This window comes from Condylostylus longicornis, unplaced genomic scaffold (genome assembly GCF_029603195.1).
Source record: "Condylostylus longicornis isolate FDR11 unplaced genomic scaffold, ASM2960319v2 ptg000072l, whole genome shotgun sequence".
Classification (NCBI taxonomy): Eukaryota; Metazoa; Arthropoda; class Insecta; order Diptera; family Dolichopodidae; genus Condylostylus; species Condylostylus longicornis.
In genome coordinates this window covers 2,121,278-2,138,277 of record NW_026578040.1, presented here as the reverse complement: position 1 = coordinate 2,138,277, position 17,000 = coordinate 2,121,278, and the positions used below count along the sequence as shown (strand labels likewise).

The following is a 17,000-nucleotide window of genomic DNA, read 5'->3' as shown; positions in this document are numbered from 1 at the left end:
GAATTTTTAAAACCCCAATCAATCTTTAATCTAGTGAATAAAAAGTGGGTACAAAAGCGAGATACACGATCAGGCTGCTCCTCACTTCTTATTAACTTTCAAATCAGTATTATAAGTATGTTCTAATGGATATGTCACTTTTCCAATATGATTACTAATTTCTTTAATTGGATTTTAGCATTTTTTCTCAAATTAACGGTTGAATGTTTCACTTTCAAAAACAAAGTGAAAAACTTTTGTATACAATTTAAAAAAACGATATTCGCAATCGGAATAATTCTTCTCACTTGAAAATTACATTATACAAGAATATGATAGTTACTTACTTTCTTCTCATTTTCCGAAAAAAAAACAAGATAGTCGATCAGGCCCTAGCTCTTAAGTAGAGAGAAGTGTGAAACCCACGGCTGACAGAAACACTTTTAATTAATCCCCTCTATTATGTATATCGGTATCGGCCGATAAACGATAATTTATCGGCAAAATTTTGTGTTTGTATTACCAACATTGTTTATCGGTAAATTTTATCGGAGTCGGGAAAGCTTTTTTTCACTGTATAGAAAACGTATTAGCTGGTATTATGAAAACGATAAATTGTCGGGTTTTCCCCGATTTAAAAGCGGGTACAAATTTTTAAACGACAGATTTTTTTTTTTTTGTAAAATCTTCATTTTATCAAGGAAACTGGTGTAATTGATTGCTTTTTTTAAAATGTAAGCATTTTTTCTAAATTATTTTCTTTCAAAATGTTATTCATATATTTTATTTAGGAGTAAAATCGTAAGCAACAAAAAACAAATTGCGCGGTTAGTAGAAAAAATGGAAGAGGACTTAAACCTGGCAAGGAATGATAATCTGAAATTCTGGATAAACCTAAAAAATGTGTACATATTATATAAATAATAAAATAAAATAGGTACATAAACATACATTTTGTTGTCTAAATCCAATGGATTAGTTGAATCTCTTATATGTCGTCTTTGAATAGCTTGCGTTTCTTCACTTACTACCGTTTCTTCACTTTCAAAATATAATGCACGCGACATTTTCCCGATATATGTATATTTTTATTTTACAAATTTAACAGAAAATAATTTGCTTACAACAACTTTTTAGCACATCAAAACCAAATTCAAAATAGTTTTAAAAATTTTTTGAAAATAACTTTTGAAAGAAAACAAATGTCATTAGAAAAAAAAAAAACTTTTTCTCCAATTTACAAAAACAAAAATTTGTATGAAAAAGCTTCTTTTAATCGGTTGAAATATTTTTATCGGTATCGGTTCATAATACAGAAGAAACTTAAAACCGATTAGAACTGCCGATAATATATCGGCCGATACCGATGTTCATAATAGAGGGGAATACAAAATAGAAATACAAAAAATCATTTCTGTCAGCCGTGGTATATACACAAAGAAGAACACCTGTTTCGACAGCTTTTGCTTTTTAAAACATTAAATTTTCCCTACAAAATCTGAAAAACATGAAGCATTAAGAAAACGCTGGCGTCATTTTCAAAAAATATTTTATTATTTTGGAAGGTATTTACCAGACGCTTTGAATACTTTAACTTTATAGTTTTTTCAAGTTTTACAAAACTTTTGAAAACTTTCTTATACCAAACAGATTTATTTTATTGTTTCAATCAAGAGGCATAAACTCCTCAAAAAGAATAAAAAAGTACATTTTTAATTCACACTTCAGTTAAATTTCAATTTTTGACAATCAGCTGTTTTTTCATTTCGTTAATTTATAAAATTTTCATTCTCAACCCTATAAAATTGCAAAAAGAACAAGATACATATCAAAATGGGACTGCCTAGAACCAAGCGAATTTAACGCCATGAATTTCATCTTCCGTGGTGAACCACGGCACAAAAAACAAGGCACTGTACAAAATATTTAACAGTTGTCTGTGAAGTCATAAGACATAAAATTGAAAAATTATGAAAGCAGTGCTATTGCATATTGTTTTAATTTATTATCCTGATGAAATCATTATATAATTTGTTTTCTTTATTGTAGTTGCCGGAGTTTTCGAATGCAGATACCAATGATGAAGGATAGCCTTTACCGCAATAACCTATTTGCTTTTGCAACGGTTGGACATAGCTGATAGAATGTCCTCTGAAAACGGTTTTAAGTTTTTCCCCTTTTTCTAGTATTCTAGTCCGGTCATTAGTAAATATTTTTTATAGATTAAGAGACCATACTGTTTTCTTGACTGAGTAGTTAGCCTTTTTTTAAATTCTGTATTTCTCAATTTCCTTCTTTTTAATTTCACTATTACGAATATATATATTCGGAAATTTTGGATAAATTATTAAAAGCCTAATTTGAAAAATTTTTTTGGATTTTAATAGATGTCAAAATGAATTTAACCTATTTACTTTTACATTTCTGTTGATATTGAAACGCTTAAATCAAATTTACAATTGAAATGTTAATTTGATTTACAGAATTCTGTGTATTAAAATAAAAATTTAGAGAATCGGAAATTATTAAACTTTATAATTATTTACCTTAAATTAACTGAGCGTGTTTTTGCCATGTTAGCAAAACACAACAAAAAAATGATAAACGGCTGAAAGATCGAAATTAATCATAGACAATCAATATTAGAAATTACAAATGAAACCAAATTTCGAAGATTTAGTTACAGAAAAACGTTGCTAAATTTCTTTAAAAAAATAATTTTATATTTTTTTGTATTTGTATATTTTATATTTTTTTATGCTAACAATAAAAAATTTGGGTATATGTAATTGTGAAATTGTGAAATTTGGGTATATTCGAAGCAATGTGCGGAAACCCTAAAATGGTCCTTGATGATAAACGAGTTTGACATGCCTGATTTATAATATCATTGTTTCTAAAATTTTTAAGAATAACTTCATGATATTTTAAATTTCGTTTATAAATTTCTTGTTTTTGCTATTGGTTATATTATCAAGAATATCCTTAATATTTTGGCTCGGCATAGCTTCCTTCTTTAAATATTTTTTTTGTTGTTGATGTGTTTTATGTGAAACAGTATTCAAATTAATAATCGTAAGTAATAATGAATAAAATGCATTTGAAAAATTTACGATAGCGTTTAAACACTATTCGTTACCCAGCATTTACACGTACAAGTTACTTGCAAGAAAGTTGCAATACATACAAAAATTTTACTAACACATTGAAATATTTCTACTTGCTTGTTTACTTGCAGTTCAACTTGCAAGAAAATTTTGTTGCCAGTAATTTGAGCAAGTAATTTGACATATTGAGAAATTCACAAAAAAAAATTTGTTGTTTTGATTTTTTTTTTTTTTTAATTTAAAATTTTTGAATTTTGTTTTGAAAAAATTAAACTTAGCAAACTTATGGTTTCTAAAATTTATAAACAATTATATATATTGCTAGTTGTTTTCTTCTCAAAGACATTTTCAAAAATTAACTTGCTAAACGCCTACGTCATAATAGCAAGTAATTTGACATTTCGAACAACTAATTGACAATTAATATTATACAAACTTGCATGCAAGTAACTTGTATGTGTAAATGCTGGGTTAGACGGAAAACGTATATTAAAAATTTCTTTTATCTACGATCACAGCAACCCTGATATAAAGGAAAGTCAGATGTTTACATTATAAACATTTACAAAATTTAACCTTAAAAAATTCTTATAGATTGTAAATATTAAATACTTACTTTGTTTAGTTCGTTTCAAAAGTTCAGTGCTCGTAACTGAAAAACATTGCAGATGTATAGGATTTTATTGTGGAGAGTCAATAGCTTGTTTTGTAAAAAATTTCAGGAACAATTATTCAAAAATGGGTTCGAGAAATTATCTATAAGCTTGATAAATTCTACACGAGCAGCTGTTGTTTCTACAGTTGACTTTTCAGAAGCAAATGTTCAGAAACATAATAAATTCAGAAGCGAAAATCCATTTGAAAATGAATATATAATCCCATATACTGAACGTAGTATAAAGTCTTCCAAGGAAAAGGTTCTAGATATTTTACGCTACAGTTTCAGAATATCTGAAAACGAAATTCTTAATTTACTTAGAGATGAAAAATATAAAAATTATGAATCACTTAAGTTAACTCTCGATTTGCTATATGAAAAAGGTGTATACAAGAAGAATATATTGAATAATACCTGGTTACTTAAAAATAGTGCAAGTAACTGATTTTGCTCAATTACATATCTAAAATATACTTACAACATTTTTTTTTAGAAATATTACAAGCAAAATTTGAAGTATTGAACAGAATCAAAGTAAAAGATGTCAATGATTTTGTGCCACTTTTTAGACACTCAGTACCCAGGTTAACAAAATTAATTAATCATCTAGCAAATGAACAAAATTTATTCCCAAGCTCGATCAATCGACTATATTATATTAGTGAGAGGTTAAACATGGATGCAATATTGGTTTGCAATTATTTATCTAACAGATTATTTGTTCTTGAAATGCCTTTCGATATGCTTCAAGAGAGCTTAAATCATATGATCAAGTACGGTGTGGCACCACTAAGCATACTAAAAGATTTGTGGGCATTCCGATATACTCCAAAATCTGTAAAAGCTAGGTTAGAACGTGCCAAAGATGCTAAGAAGGATAAAATTATGCCGTGGATGGTTCGATGCCCTGAAAGAGTACTTCAAAGGTAAACCTTCCTATTCCAGCCTACTTAAATTTTTTATTTAGAAATTGCTACAATCGAAATTATCAGTTAATTTTTAATTTAACAATTTAGGTCATTAAAATTATCTTTAGATGAAGTAAATATTCTTGGGGAAGATAACACAGTAATTGATTACATTTCAGAAAGACTAGATATAGATAAAAAAACTGTTGATGTCCTTTTGCGAAACCATTCACAAGTTCTAGCAGTTAGAGTTACGAAGGTACATATAGCAAAATACACATACATGCATATAGGGAACTAACCAAATTTTTCTGTTTTTTAATTTATATTGAAAAGGTAAAAGAAATTTTGGATTATTTACTTGATGAAGAAGGATTTTCAAAATATGACGTAGCACGTGTACCTAGAGTTTTGTGCCATGGACTAGAAACAACCAAAACCCGTATAGAGGAATTAAAATCGATTGGATGTAGACCAACCTCTCTTGTCATTTTATGTAGGAGCCGACGGGAGTATGAAAAATTTGTAAACAATTGGCTGGAAAAACAAAAAAAAATAAAACAGAAGGAATTGACATGATAAAAATACAATAAAAAGTCTTTTTTAATATCTTGAAGTAGGTATAAGAATCTAAAAGTTGAAAAAAAAATAATATTTAAAAATTTAATTAAATACTTTTATAAGAAATGGTAGACTTTAATTTTTAAAATTTAAAGGTGAAGTTTTTTTGATGATTTATCAAAACTGAATTTATTACTATTTAATATTAACTTTTTTAGTTAATTTCTTAACCCAAAAAACATTAGCCTGTTTCACAACCGTTGTTACAAATTCGACTGTTTTTCCTTTTAATTCCGCCCCAGGTATCCATTTAGCCTCAATTTTATTAATATTTTCCTTGTCTATTTTCCGATGCGTTAAGGTGTCGTCCTGTCAAGAAAATCGTTTAGATCTTGATTTCATTTTAATAAAAATTTACCTTTAAATTGCATTCTAAAGTTTGAGATAATGAACCAGGAACAAATTTGCCCACTGGATTATTATTATGTCTAGCTTGAATAATAAAACCTTTAATATTGTCATCATTTTTGTTTCCTTTTAAAACGATATTCAAAGGTTGACCAGCAATAGCTTCGGTTTCAACAAGTAAAGAATAAGGTGGTGGTGCTGTTTGTGTCGTAAAATCTCTATGTCTCGGTGTTAAATCGCCGCAAGTTTCTTTTGGTGCTCCACCAGAGTACGATAGCACTGGTGCAATCAATATCGCTATTGAAATTATATAGTTTATCATTCTGTAAACAAAAAGGAATTGGATAAATCTTTTTTCAAATTAGAAGTTTCTCATTTCAAAGTTTGTTACATTATCTATAATCATAACACAGACAAGTTTAAAATTAAAAATGTAATAAAACTTAAAAGATTATTCAAATTTTGGTATGAAACACATATGCATGTATGCACATTCATATGTACATTATTTTATTTTATTTTTATTTTTATTTAGTTAATCAACCACTTTACATAAAAGTGTACACACATTATTATATACTGTATAAATAAGTTTCGAAATAAATTAAATCATAATTAAATTAATTTCAAAACAAATGACTTCTTGGAAAAGATTCAAGTTTTCCAAAAACAAACTTCCCAAGGGTAAACTTTCCATTAAACGAAACCTATTTAAGTATGCACATGCATATGCATGTAATATGTAAGTAAATCAAAAGAAGATATCACAAATTGCTAATTTAGTTATTTTGTTTACAGTTGTGTTAGCAGCTAAAAAACTATTTCATATATTTTCGATATTTAAAATTTATTATTTAAATATGCGAATTTTGAAGATGCACAGTAATCTTTTTAACGTATTATTGCACATTTTTAGAATTTCATACACTTGGCAAAATTATTAAATTTTGAACTTATTTGTATTTTATTGATTAATTATGAAAAACCAATATTTATAACTTTTATTTTATTGTTATGTACTTTTTTTATACTCAGTATTTTTAAAATGAACTTTTTATATTTTTTTCGAATTAAGAATAAATAATTAACTTACTTTAAATGGCGTTGATTCTTCTTAAACCGAACGTTAATTTGCAATTGATTTGTAATTGACTTGTTTATAAGCTTTTTATTTCAGTAGAACTATCCGAAATGCAAAGTGCATAATTTTGTGGGAAAAAAATTAAAACAGAAAATGTATTAAGATCCCCTTCCAAAAAATTCTAGTATTAAATTGAAAAGACAGAAACAAGTTTGAATTACTCACTTGTAGGTATATTCGCGCATAATTTTTTACACAATTTAAAATACTAGTAGTTTTTTTTTTGTTCCATTATTTTTCAACACCTAAGAATATTGTGTGGGTATGTATGTATGGCAACGAATAGCATATGTGTTATTAAAAATTTCATGTTATTTTTGCAACTTATTTTTCTTAATATTTGTTCTTATGAGTTCTAAGTACAAATTAATATTACAGTTTTATTTTATTTATACGGAAATCTGACTACGCATTGCTAATTATGACAAATTTAAAAAAATTAGAGAGCTGTGAGTTCATTGACAATTTATTTGCCCTTATTATATAAATATCACCAGTTGTTCTTGTAATTATTCTTTATCATTTCATCAAAGATTTTACGTACATTTGTGCATATAATCTCATTGATATAAGAAAATAAGTTATAAAAATAAAAAATATCAAAGCTTAAAATTTACAAATAAATTCGAATAAAACTGTTTGGCGCTTTTCTCTTGAGCAACCAAAATTGTGTATGTATGTATGTATGTATATTTATTTTTTAAAAATGTTCTGTTATTTTAATTCCTGATATTTTAATATCTGATTGAGAGATCTAAGCCATTTCTTTTGGATTTCAAAAAAGGAAGTGACCGATTTCGACACTCGAATATAGGGTGATATTAATATTGACTGCTAGCTTTTTGAGAAATTTGGAAAAGCGTGTATTTTTGGAAAAATATGTTGCTAAAAATTAATATTTTATTAATCGCCTGGGGCGATCATTTCAAAAGACATGGAGAATGTCTAGGTCTAGGAGTAGAAAAATTATCTTTTCGAATAACAAGATACTAACATAATTTAAATACTTTCTTAACTTTTTAAGGTATAAAAGTTTTGTAAATGGAAAGAGTGAAACTGATAAGCATTTTTTGTTTTTAAATTTTGTTGAAAAACTTCTAAAGTAGTTTTGTTTTTTAAATTTTACGTTTATATTTATGCTTCGTTACAAAAACTGCTTATAAAGCAAATCAAAAATTTTCCTTTGCTAAATTTTCCATATTACCACTAATATTATTTTCTTACAGTTTTCAATAATTTTAATTTATTATACATACATAACTTTTTTTTTAATATATCAACATACATATATAATATTATTTTAGCATTTTAATATTATTTAATCATACAATTTCAATTTTAATCTTTCTTTAATTTCTTTAAACAACTTGAACAGATTCATTGATCTTTTGCACCCAGAAAATATCTCCGCGCTGCACTACAGTTGCAACAAATTGTACATTTTGACCTTTTAAACCACTGTTGGGATACCATTTAGCGTCAATTTGATTAATATCTTTTGAGATCTTTTTATGAGTTAATGTATCACCCTAAAATGAATTTTTGTAGTTTTTATATTACAAATTAATTTTATAATAATGCCCATAAAAATTTGTTATTATATAAATCCATACACTTACTGGGGCTGAGCAATCTATAGTTTGTGAAAGTCCCTGTGGCTCAAATTTACCAACTGGTTTTCCATTAACTCTAGCTTGTATAACAAATCCTTTAATAACATCAGCTTCACTATTGCCTTTTAAAGTAATACTTATTGGTTCAACATCATTAACCGAAGTTGAGCTTAATGTTAAGGTATACGGTACATTTGTTTCTTGACTTAATAAACCACCGTGCTGTGGCGCTAAAGTGTCACAAACTGCTGTTGGAGCTCCACTTGAATATGATAATACGGGTGCAGTTAACAGTGCAATTGCAGCCAAAATATAATAAATCATTCTGTGTTTAAAAAAAATCAAATAAAAATTAGAAAAACTATTTTTTTTTTTAGGAAAATAAAACATAAACCTTTCATTTTACAGGTGTTCTTACAATTAGGATTTCTTATAGGAATATGAAATATTTTTAAGTTTGTATGCATAAATATTTCAATTTTTGTTTTTACTATGTGTACCTACATGCATAAGTTATGTAACCATATTATGTAACCATTTAAAGTGAATCATATAATAAAATAAAAAATTATGAAAGAGTGAGAGTTTCGTTAACTCGCATATCTTTATACACGTACATATATAATAACGTATATTACATTCTGATTAAAAGCTTTCTTTGATATTGACAAAATATTTGGTGCCCACAATAAAACGCCAACAACTCCCGAATAAAATAACTTCAGGCCAATTTTGCAGAAACAGGAGCGAATCAATTTTCTCCCAAGGAACAACAAATCTAAGCTATTTATAATACTTAGTTGCTATCTTCGTCAACGCAACCCCATACAATTCCCATGAAAAGATCAATCAGCACAGAGCCCGGAGTCAATCGAGACACAAAAAAAATCACACAATCTAAGTAGTAACATCATAATACAATTTAAGGATCATAAAAAAGCAAAAAGTTAAAAAAATGATTTAAAATGGTGGTTTTTAAATAATGGATTTTAAGCTTAATTCAATCGCAAACAGTAAAAATAATATGATGTTGACAAATTTGAAAAATCAAATTACATATTATGTACATATTCAATTTGAGTACCCAATTAAAAGCTTTAAAAATATGTAGGTCCCTTTTAAATAAATATTTTTTTTATTTATATGAATAGCTGAAATTTGTACAACTCCATCATCATCATCATTATTTAATAGAAATCCGTTTACAAGGTTTTCAAGTTTTTGTTGTTTTTTCTCTTTTTTGTTGTGGTTTCAATTCGTTGTTTCTCTATAGACAATATGTACGTATATACACATGCATATGTAATTACTTATGTACCAATGCATAATAAAAAGTGTTTGAAGCAAAATTTTACAATATGCATCTTAAGCTAAAATATTTCTAAAAGCTGAAGTGGAAACTTATAATATTATTCAATCACCCGTCATTATGTATTTTTTTTTAATTTCACCATCAATGCGATATAACTTTTAAACTTAAATTTCAGTTTTTGAAAATACTTATTCGAATATTTACAAAAATAATTAATAAAGGTAACTAAAGGTACCAATGAATTTACTGAAAATATCAATCATAAAGCATAAAAAGCAAATGTAATTCACAATTCATTGGTATTCCATTTACTATTGATCATGCATAAGAAAAAGCCTATGTTATATAAGTAAAATTATTTTGCTTTGAAGGCTTGTAATGTAGTAATATTAAAATTTTGCGCTAGTAGAACTTTCGTGCTACTTCGGGGAAAGGCAGCATGCAAATTTTTTCTTTGAACAGAAGCGTTTGTTTTTTTTTTAATTTTGATTTCTTGTAAAAAAAAATAGAAAGAAACATGTTCTGCAACTAGATTTTAATCTCTAATTTACTATTAACTATAATTATATTATAAGTAAATAACTTTTACATGTAGCATAAATGCATATTTCACCTACATATTTATTGTCAAACGAAATCAATCGAAATTCCCAATCATTTTGATGATTAATGAAATCTTTGAAATTTTGCGATTCCTTCTAATTAGTACGAATATAAATCATGATATCCTTCGCACGTGTACATCTGCTTAAAATTAAAAAGGTGATTGTATGTACATGAACTATTTTTATAGTCTGTTTGATGAATTAACAATAAAAATTAATTATACACACACACACACATAGTTTACCGCTAAACTATAAAAACACTTGATTAACTGGTTAATTATTCATGATCATATTGTCCGAAAGAAGCTCATCAAAAAATATTTGGGAATTAACCGGTCTACTCTGTTTCAAAAACTGAAGGTTGGAAGATCGATACAAGTACATGCATGTATGTAATATGAAAAGTTTCAATTCATTGAATTTAAACATCGTTAGATATGGTAAATAACAAAAAAAGTATATAAAGATATTAATTAACTAAGAAAAAAATACACAGACTTTGTAAAAGCAATGTGTATAAACTAATCGTGAACAAAAAACAATAAATAATTTAATCGTTCTTTATTGTGTTAATAAACATGAAATGAATTTTCAGATTTACTAAATAAAAAAAAAGAATTTTTTGTTTTCTCCTTGAATTTAAGCTTTTTAATAAATTATATTTTTTAGTTTCTGTTTTACTTACCATTTTCGAAACACAAAATAAAAACAATGAAAGGTCATTTTCAAATAGTGTTTAAGTTTTTAATACAAACAAAGTGTTTGTTAGTGAAACAAATATGTATTTACATTTGTATACATATTACATACGTATAGTATTTAATTGGCCTGAAACATAATTGTAATTAATAGTTGTCAATAACAAAAGTACCAATATGAGAACCACAAATTATAACCATTTAATAATAGAGCTTATAAATAAACATAGTTGGATCAAAACAATGGTTTGTAGTAAAGCACTTTTGTCTTGAACAATTGAAAATACTTCTTTTAACAGTGTACGTCGTACGAAGTCATCCAAATTATTGTTATTTATATACCAAAATATATTAATTTACTACTACATTTAGGGAGAGCAAGAGAAAAAAATTTATAACTTTAGCATAATGGTGTAATTAAACGGTTAAATTAGTGAGTTAAGATGAATAGTTATACTCTTTAATAGCATGGCATTTAATACGGTTGGCTTTTCGTTTTTATAGAAATTTGGAAAGGCTTGAAGTTTCGATAATATAAAGTACCAAAAATTTAGGTTTTACGATTTTCGATGGGCGAGAAGTTGGCGGAGGTGGTGGAGATGAGAAAGAATGTTCTAATGAAATAAATTATAATGTCTGAAAGCTGCTCCTTAAATTTCAGATTCCTATAAATTGCGGTCAAACGGATATCATGAACGATATCACAAATTTCAAAAAACGTAACGGTTAATTTATAAAAAAAGAGTTAATATAAAACCTATAAAACCTTTCTGCGTTAGTTACAATAAATAGTCAAAAAATGGCATTTTTAGGACTTTCAGAGACTATTATAACTGTTAGAGAGTGATAGATAGGTAAAAATTCTCTTCTACACGAATTGAGGTTTTACCAAAAATTTACTTCATAGGGTTTAAAAATTTTGTAAAGAGGAATTCCAACGGACGAATGTACAGAGTGAAACAAATAAGCAATTTTGCAATTTTTTTTTTTAAACTGCTAAAAATTAGAAAATTGAGGAAAATAAGGAAACATTGATATGTATGGAGGTAGCGCATATATATGAATGTACATAAAGAATGCATTAATGTGCCTGATTAATAATTTACACCTAAATACATACGAGTATATACATATTTGTTATATGAATAAATATAATATATGTGTTTATAAATAAATATATATTATATAAATGTGTTTATAAAAACATATATTCATATACATATGTATAAATGCATGCATGTACATACATGTATATACTTATGCTCACATTTCTATTCAGAAAACTATTTGTAATTATGTTTTGCTGCATTAGTTCTAAAAATTCAGTAAATTTTTAATCAGCGGAATTGATATTACATTGTATGTATTGAAATTAACTGATTTTTCTAATATTCGTCAAATGTGTACAAGACAAAGCAACTGCAAACGATTTTCTTTACTTGAATATTATACATAATATACATACATATATACAGTTTCTTTAATTCAATACAAATACATATTATTATATAATTATGTATGTACATATGTAGGCACATATAGGTACATATACTTTTATCAATTTCGCGTTATAAAACAAAGAAACAGGTTTTTATTTAATGATTCGGACATTAATTCTAAAAGTTTATGTTTTATATGACGATTTTTTTTGTTTCGTATTAGATATACATATTTATATAAACATAAACGTACAAAATATTATATAACTTTTGAAAACAAGATTAAAGTTTTTCCTGGAATTCTTCACTTAAAAATGAAGAATATGTAATTACATAAATATGTACGTATGTGTATATATGAGATTAAGAAAAATTATAATGAGATCAGCAAACTCTCTTGATTATTTATTTGATTTTTTAATTAATTGTTTTTAAATAAACTTTTTTCCAGTAGTTTTTATCTAATCAAACCAGTTTTATAAGCTTTATTAGGTAAGTACGTACCTACTTTTAAAAAGTTTTAATGCCAAAGAAAATAAAAATATGTATGTATTTAAGCAATAAAAGTATTGTACCTATGTAAAAAGTATTAATAATTTTGTTTAAATTAAAAAACCTTTGTAGGCATTATTAATATTACTTTAATTTGTCAGGTAAAGTACACGTTTAGACTCCAAAGCATACAATACGAATTGTTATCAACATATTGCACAATATTCAAAAAACCAAAACATAAAAATTTTAAAAAAGTTATGTACAAACATACATTATGAAGGTACATATGTATTTATGTATATCATAAATTGTTAATGTATTTTAAAATGTGAAAAAATAGTAATTTACCTAACTAATACACATATTTAAGAAATTTTTTAAAAATTTTTAAAATTTATACATAAATATTTTCAAACTTTAGTTTTTGTAAAAGCAAAACTTACAAAAGAACTACGTACATACATACGTATACATAATTACTGTAAGTAACTCTGGTATGACGCGGTAGTTTAATACTGTGTAAAATACGTAAAATTTTTACGTTACGGAAAATTATTACGTAACGCGATTTTCAAAAAAAAATTTTTATAACATTCTAAAGAACATTAATTTTGTATTATACTCGTATATGTATGTTTATTTAACAAAATGTTAGAACTAGTCTTTTTAATTTTTGCACAACAGACTTTAGTTTTCCCGGAATATTGCCTATCTGCATGTGAATTGTCTCTTTGTAGCATAAATAGATTCTAGAAAAGTAAATTTAATTTTGAAAGAGTTTTGAAAATTATGTTTATTCTGTTTGTCACAGTAAAGAAGTCGTAAGAATCATATCACCAAATTTCAAAACATTTTATAATATATTTTTACAAATTTCAATTTTTTATATTATATTTTGTTAAAAATTTTTCATAAAATTATTTCAAAAATTTTCATACTATTTTTTTTTTTTGATTAGGAACCTAATCTTGATAAAAGTGTCCTACAACTAGAAGGTTTTCCCGAATGCAAGTTTTCTACATTATAAAAGAAAAATTTAAATGTTAAATTAAAATTTCTTAAAATTTAAAAATAATTTTTTTTTAAATTTTCTAAACCAAGTACAGAAACATTTGATTTTGGATTAAAAGAAAGTAAGATGAAAAAATACCTATGTATGTATATATGTACTTAAATATTGATTAGAAACGAATAAATCTTGTAAATTAATTTGATTAGCATAAATTTCCATTTGAATGATTTTGGTTTAGGTTTTACTTTTTTTTTTTGAATTAATTACCATTTTGATTAAATCAATTAAATATTTTAAAATAAAAAATACGAAATAAATAAGTTTTGTATTTTCCTTGGGTTACCAACTATTGTAACTATTTAATTATAGCTTTAACTACATAATTAGTTAGGGACATAGAAAACTTACATAATTTTTACTTTAATAATATGTGTTAATTCTAAATATGTATGCAGGTACATATGTACATACCTACATAGCTAAGCAATAAAACTATAGAATACGAGTATTTGATTTATTCTTGTTCGTTTTAGCTCAATACAATTCGGTTTCGATTAAAAATAGTTGTGTTAATTTTTGAATAGCAAAAAAAAATACTCCTTTTTATTTAGAAAAAACTTTATCTATGCATAAATATTATAATTTTCTTTGCAAATTTGTTATGACATTTACGTTTACTTTGACTGAAACAAAAAAAATTAATAATTTAAGCTAACTGAATTATTAAAATATTGCATGTCGAGATAAAAAACAAAATTAAATTTTCAAACAACCATTGTTAATGTAAAAATACTAATTAAGATAAGTATAAGTTGCCAGAAATTTTAGTTTGAAAAATTAATTCATGAATATTTATTATTGTAATGATTTTAAAAATTATTGCATATTCATTTTTTAAATACACCTAAATTTTAAAAGTTATTATAAAAAAATGAAAGTTATTATAAAAAAATTAAACTTTTGAGTCTGCAAACCTTACTTCCTATTAATAAGTGTGCTGTTAACTAATTATAGATATTTAATTAATATTTAACTACAAAAGTTAAAACAATTAAATGTAAAAGAAAGAATTTAGAATTTTTTTAAATTAAAATGTAAGATGAATCAAATAAATTCAAGTTTCAACTTAAATATTAGTCATTAGTATTCATTATTTAAATATTATTTACTTATATTAGGAATTTTTCTAAGAGTTTGCATTATTATATTTTATAGCTAAAACAATAATCTACAACTAATATTAATTGATATTATGTATGACAATATGACAATTGATTTTATGTATTTTGAAAAACTTTTATATTTGAATGTCTGCACTACAAAATACTGCAAGAAATCTACTCTTTAAATTTAAATTAACATAACAATTTAAACATACCTATTTTTAACTCTTATTTTTAAATTAGATCACTATTATACATATGTATATATTATATCAATGTGCACTTTTTTTGATTTTGGGTTTCAAATATTCTAAAAGGAGCTATGTATGTGCGTACTTATTTAATTTTATGCTTTACGTATTGTGTAATTAATTATTTAAAGTCTTTTTCTTTCAATCGTAATACTTCATGATTCACTTTCTATAAAGTTATTGATTTGGAACTTCAAATTAAATTAAACTTCAAATTATATTAAACCCTAAAATTTAATTGTGTTTATTTGTGTGAATCTACAAAAAAAAGTCCAATAAATTTACATAAACTAAACTACAGGTGTTTTTCAAAATTAACGAATTTATTACCAATATAAATATTATAAAATTATTAAATAATACTATTAAAAAATAAATAGTATAATATAATGTTTAATTAAATTTTTGTTTTCATATATGCACATACAAAGAGTCAACAACTAATAAATAAGTACATACACATATGTACTCATATGCAGCTATATAAAATCGAACTTTATTTCTTCGATTTTATTGGTAATTATTAATTATATTCACTTATTTTATTAATTTAGATTAATATAAATGGGACTAATAAGTTTTACACACAATCATCTAATTTTATATTTTATTAATAATTTTTTTCTCACCTGAAGAGTGAATTTAAAAAATATTTCTTTGATTGTTCTCAAATCGAAAGTTAAATGAAGATTAACCTAATAATGGTAATGATGGAAGCTTTTATTTATTACCGGTTAATATTTTGTAAACTTTTTTTTTGAAGTTCAACAAACAAAGGTCAAATAATGAGTTATTATAATAATATTGACATCAAAAATTGAAAAAAAATATGTAGGATATGATGAAAGCTCACCCTTCCAAAAATCTAATAAATTTCAGTAATTGTTACTGTGAGCTTATGGTTTATTATGTCATGAAATTTTGCACACTTGCCTAAGTTATAATATTACACCTAAGGAATCTGTCTTTTATTTGTTTAGTAGTTGCTTTTTGGTACATTCTAATTATTATTCAATAAGTTTTGTACATACATAAATAAAGTAAAACAGCATCTAAATTAGTTTTAAATAGATTGTTAAATGCATAATATTGCTAAATTTAATTGAAACTTTTTATTTTATAGCTTTGTGAATTTAGTTAGTTTTATTAATTTCGTGGAAAAAACTTTAATTTAAAAACAACAGATTGAAGAACGAATAAAAAAAAGCATTAAATCACATCTAAATTGAGGATTAAAACTTAATTATTTCGTTTTTAAAGAACTTTATGGATATTTCAAGCATTTCCCATTTGTTTTGTTTTCAGTTTAAGTGCCTTAGATATTTTTAATAAGTGAAGATTTCAAATAAAAATATTGCTTTAACACAAATCTTAAGACTTTAAATTTTTATTTTCCTTTTTAATGATTTTTGCACACAAATCAAAACGAACTTCAAACTAAAAACCGAAGATATCTTATATAGATTTATATGTATTCAAAATTTTTAAAATTTTTATTAAAAATTATTTAATAACTTATAAAAAATTACAGTTCGTGTAAAACAAAAAATATTAAGTTTCATATATAATTAGGTATGTCTATTATGAGTATGCCTATTTACCAACATTATAGGAATACACATCTACAAATTTTTATATTGAAAAATT

General features: G+C 25.0%; 3 protein-coding genes across 3 annotated transcripts; 1 reads left to right on the top strand and 2 right to left on the bottom strand.

Annotated features, from left to right (window-relative positions):
- Window positions 1–3,703: 3,703 nt before the first annotated feature.
- LOC129612426 (transcription termination factor, mitochondrial) lies at window positions 3,704–5,231 on the top strand. Its single transcript, XM_055526012.1, has 4 exons — window positions 3,704–4,181; window positions 4,238–4,670; window positions 4,761–4,911; window positions 4,989–5,231. The coding sequence occupies exons 1-4, from the start codon at window positions 3,755–3,757 to the stop codon at window positions 5,229–5,231; spliced, it is 1,254 nt and encodes a 417-aa protein (XP_055381987.1). The 5' UTR covers window positions 3,704–3,754.
- Window positions 5,223–6,864, bottom strand: LOC129612427 (defense protein l(2)34Fc-like). Its single transcript, XM_055526013.1, has 3 exons — window positions 6,715–6,864; window positions 5,632–5,944; window positions 5,223–5,582 (listed from the first exon to the last, which is right to left on the bottom strand). Exons 2-3 carry the CDS (start codon window positions 5,941–5,943, stop codon window positions 5,409–5,411), a joined length of 486 nt encoding a protein of 161 aa, XP_055381988.1. The 5' UTR covers window position 5,944; window positions 6,715–6,864; the 3' UTR covers window positions 5,223–5,408.
- Window positions 6,865–7,885: 1,021 nt separating this feature from the next.
- Window positions 7,886–16,670, bottom strand: LOC129612455 (defense protein l(2)34Fc-like). The gene is made up of 3 exons (XM_055526052.1): window positions 15,983–16,670; window positions 8,382–8,700; window positions 7,886–8,291 (listed from the first exon to the last, which is right to left on the bottom strand). Exons 2-3 carry the CDS (start codon window positions 8,697–8,699, stop codon window positions 8,121–8,123), a joined length of 489 nt encoding a protein of 162 aa, XP_055382027.1. The 5' UTR covers window position 8,700; window positions 15,983–16,670; the 3' UTR covers window positions 7,886–8,120.
- Window positions 16,671–17,000: the final 330 nt, after the last annotated feature.

Coding starts and splice junctions, on each gene's coding strand:
- LOC129612427 (XM_055526013.1), bottom strand. CDS start 5,943: ATGATAAACTATATAATTTCAATAGCGATATTGATTGCACCAGTGCTA. Junction 5,583..5,631: donor CTTTAGAATGCAATTTAAAG/GTAAATTTTTAT, acceptor TTTTCTTGACAG/GACGACACCTTAACGCATCG.
- LOC129612455 (XM_055526052.1), bottom strand. CDS start 8,699: ATGATTTATTATATTTTGGCTGCAATTGCACTGTTAACTGCACCCGTA. Junction 8,292..8,381: donor CTATAGATTGCTCAGCCCCA/GTAAGTGTATGG, acceptor AATTCATTTTAG/GGTGATACATTAACTCATAA.
- LOC129612426 (XM_055526012.1), top strand. CDS start 3,755: ATGTATAGGATTTTATTGTGGAGAGTCAATAGCTTGTTTTGTAAAAAA. Junction 4,671..4,760: donor CCTGAAAGAGTACTTCAAAG/GTAAACCTTCCT, acceptor TTAACAATTTAG/GTCATTAAAATTATCTTTAG. Junction 4,912..4,988: donor TAGCAGTTAGAGTTACGAAG/GTACATATAGCA, acceptor TATATTGAAAAG/GTAAAAGAAATTTTGGATTA.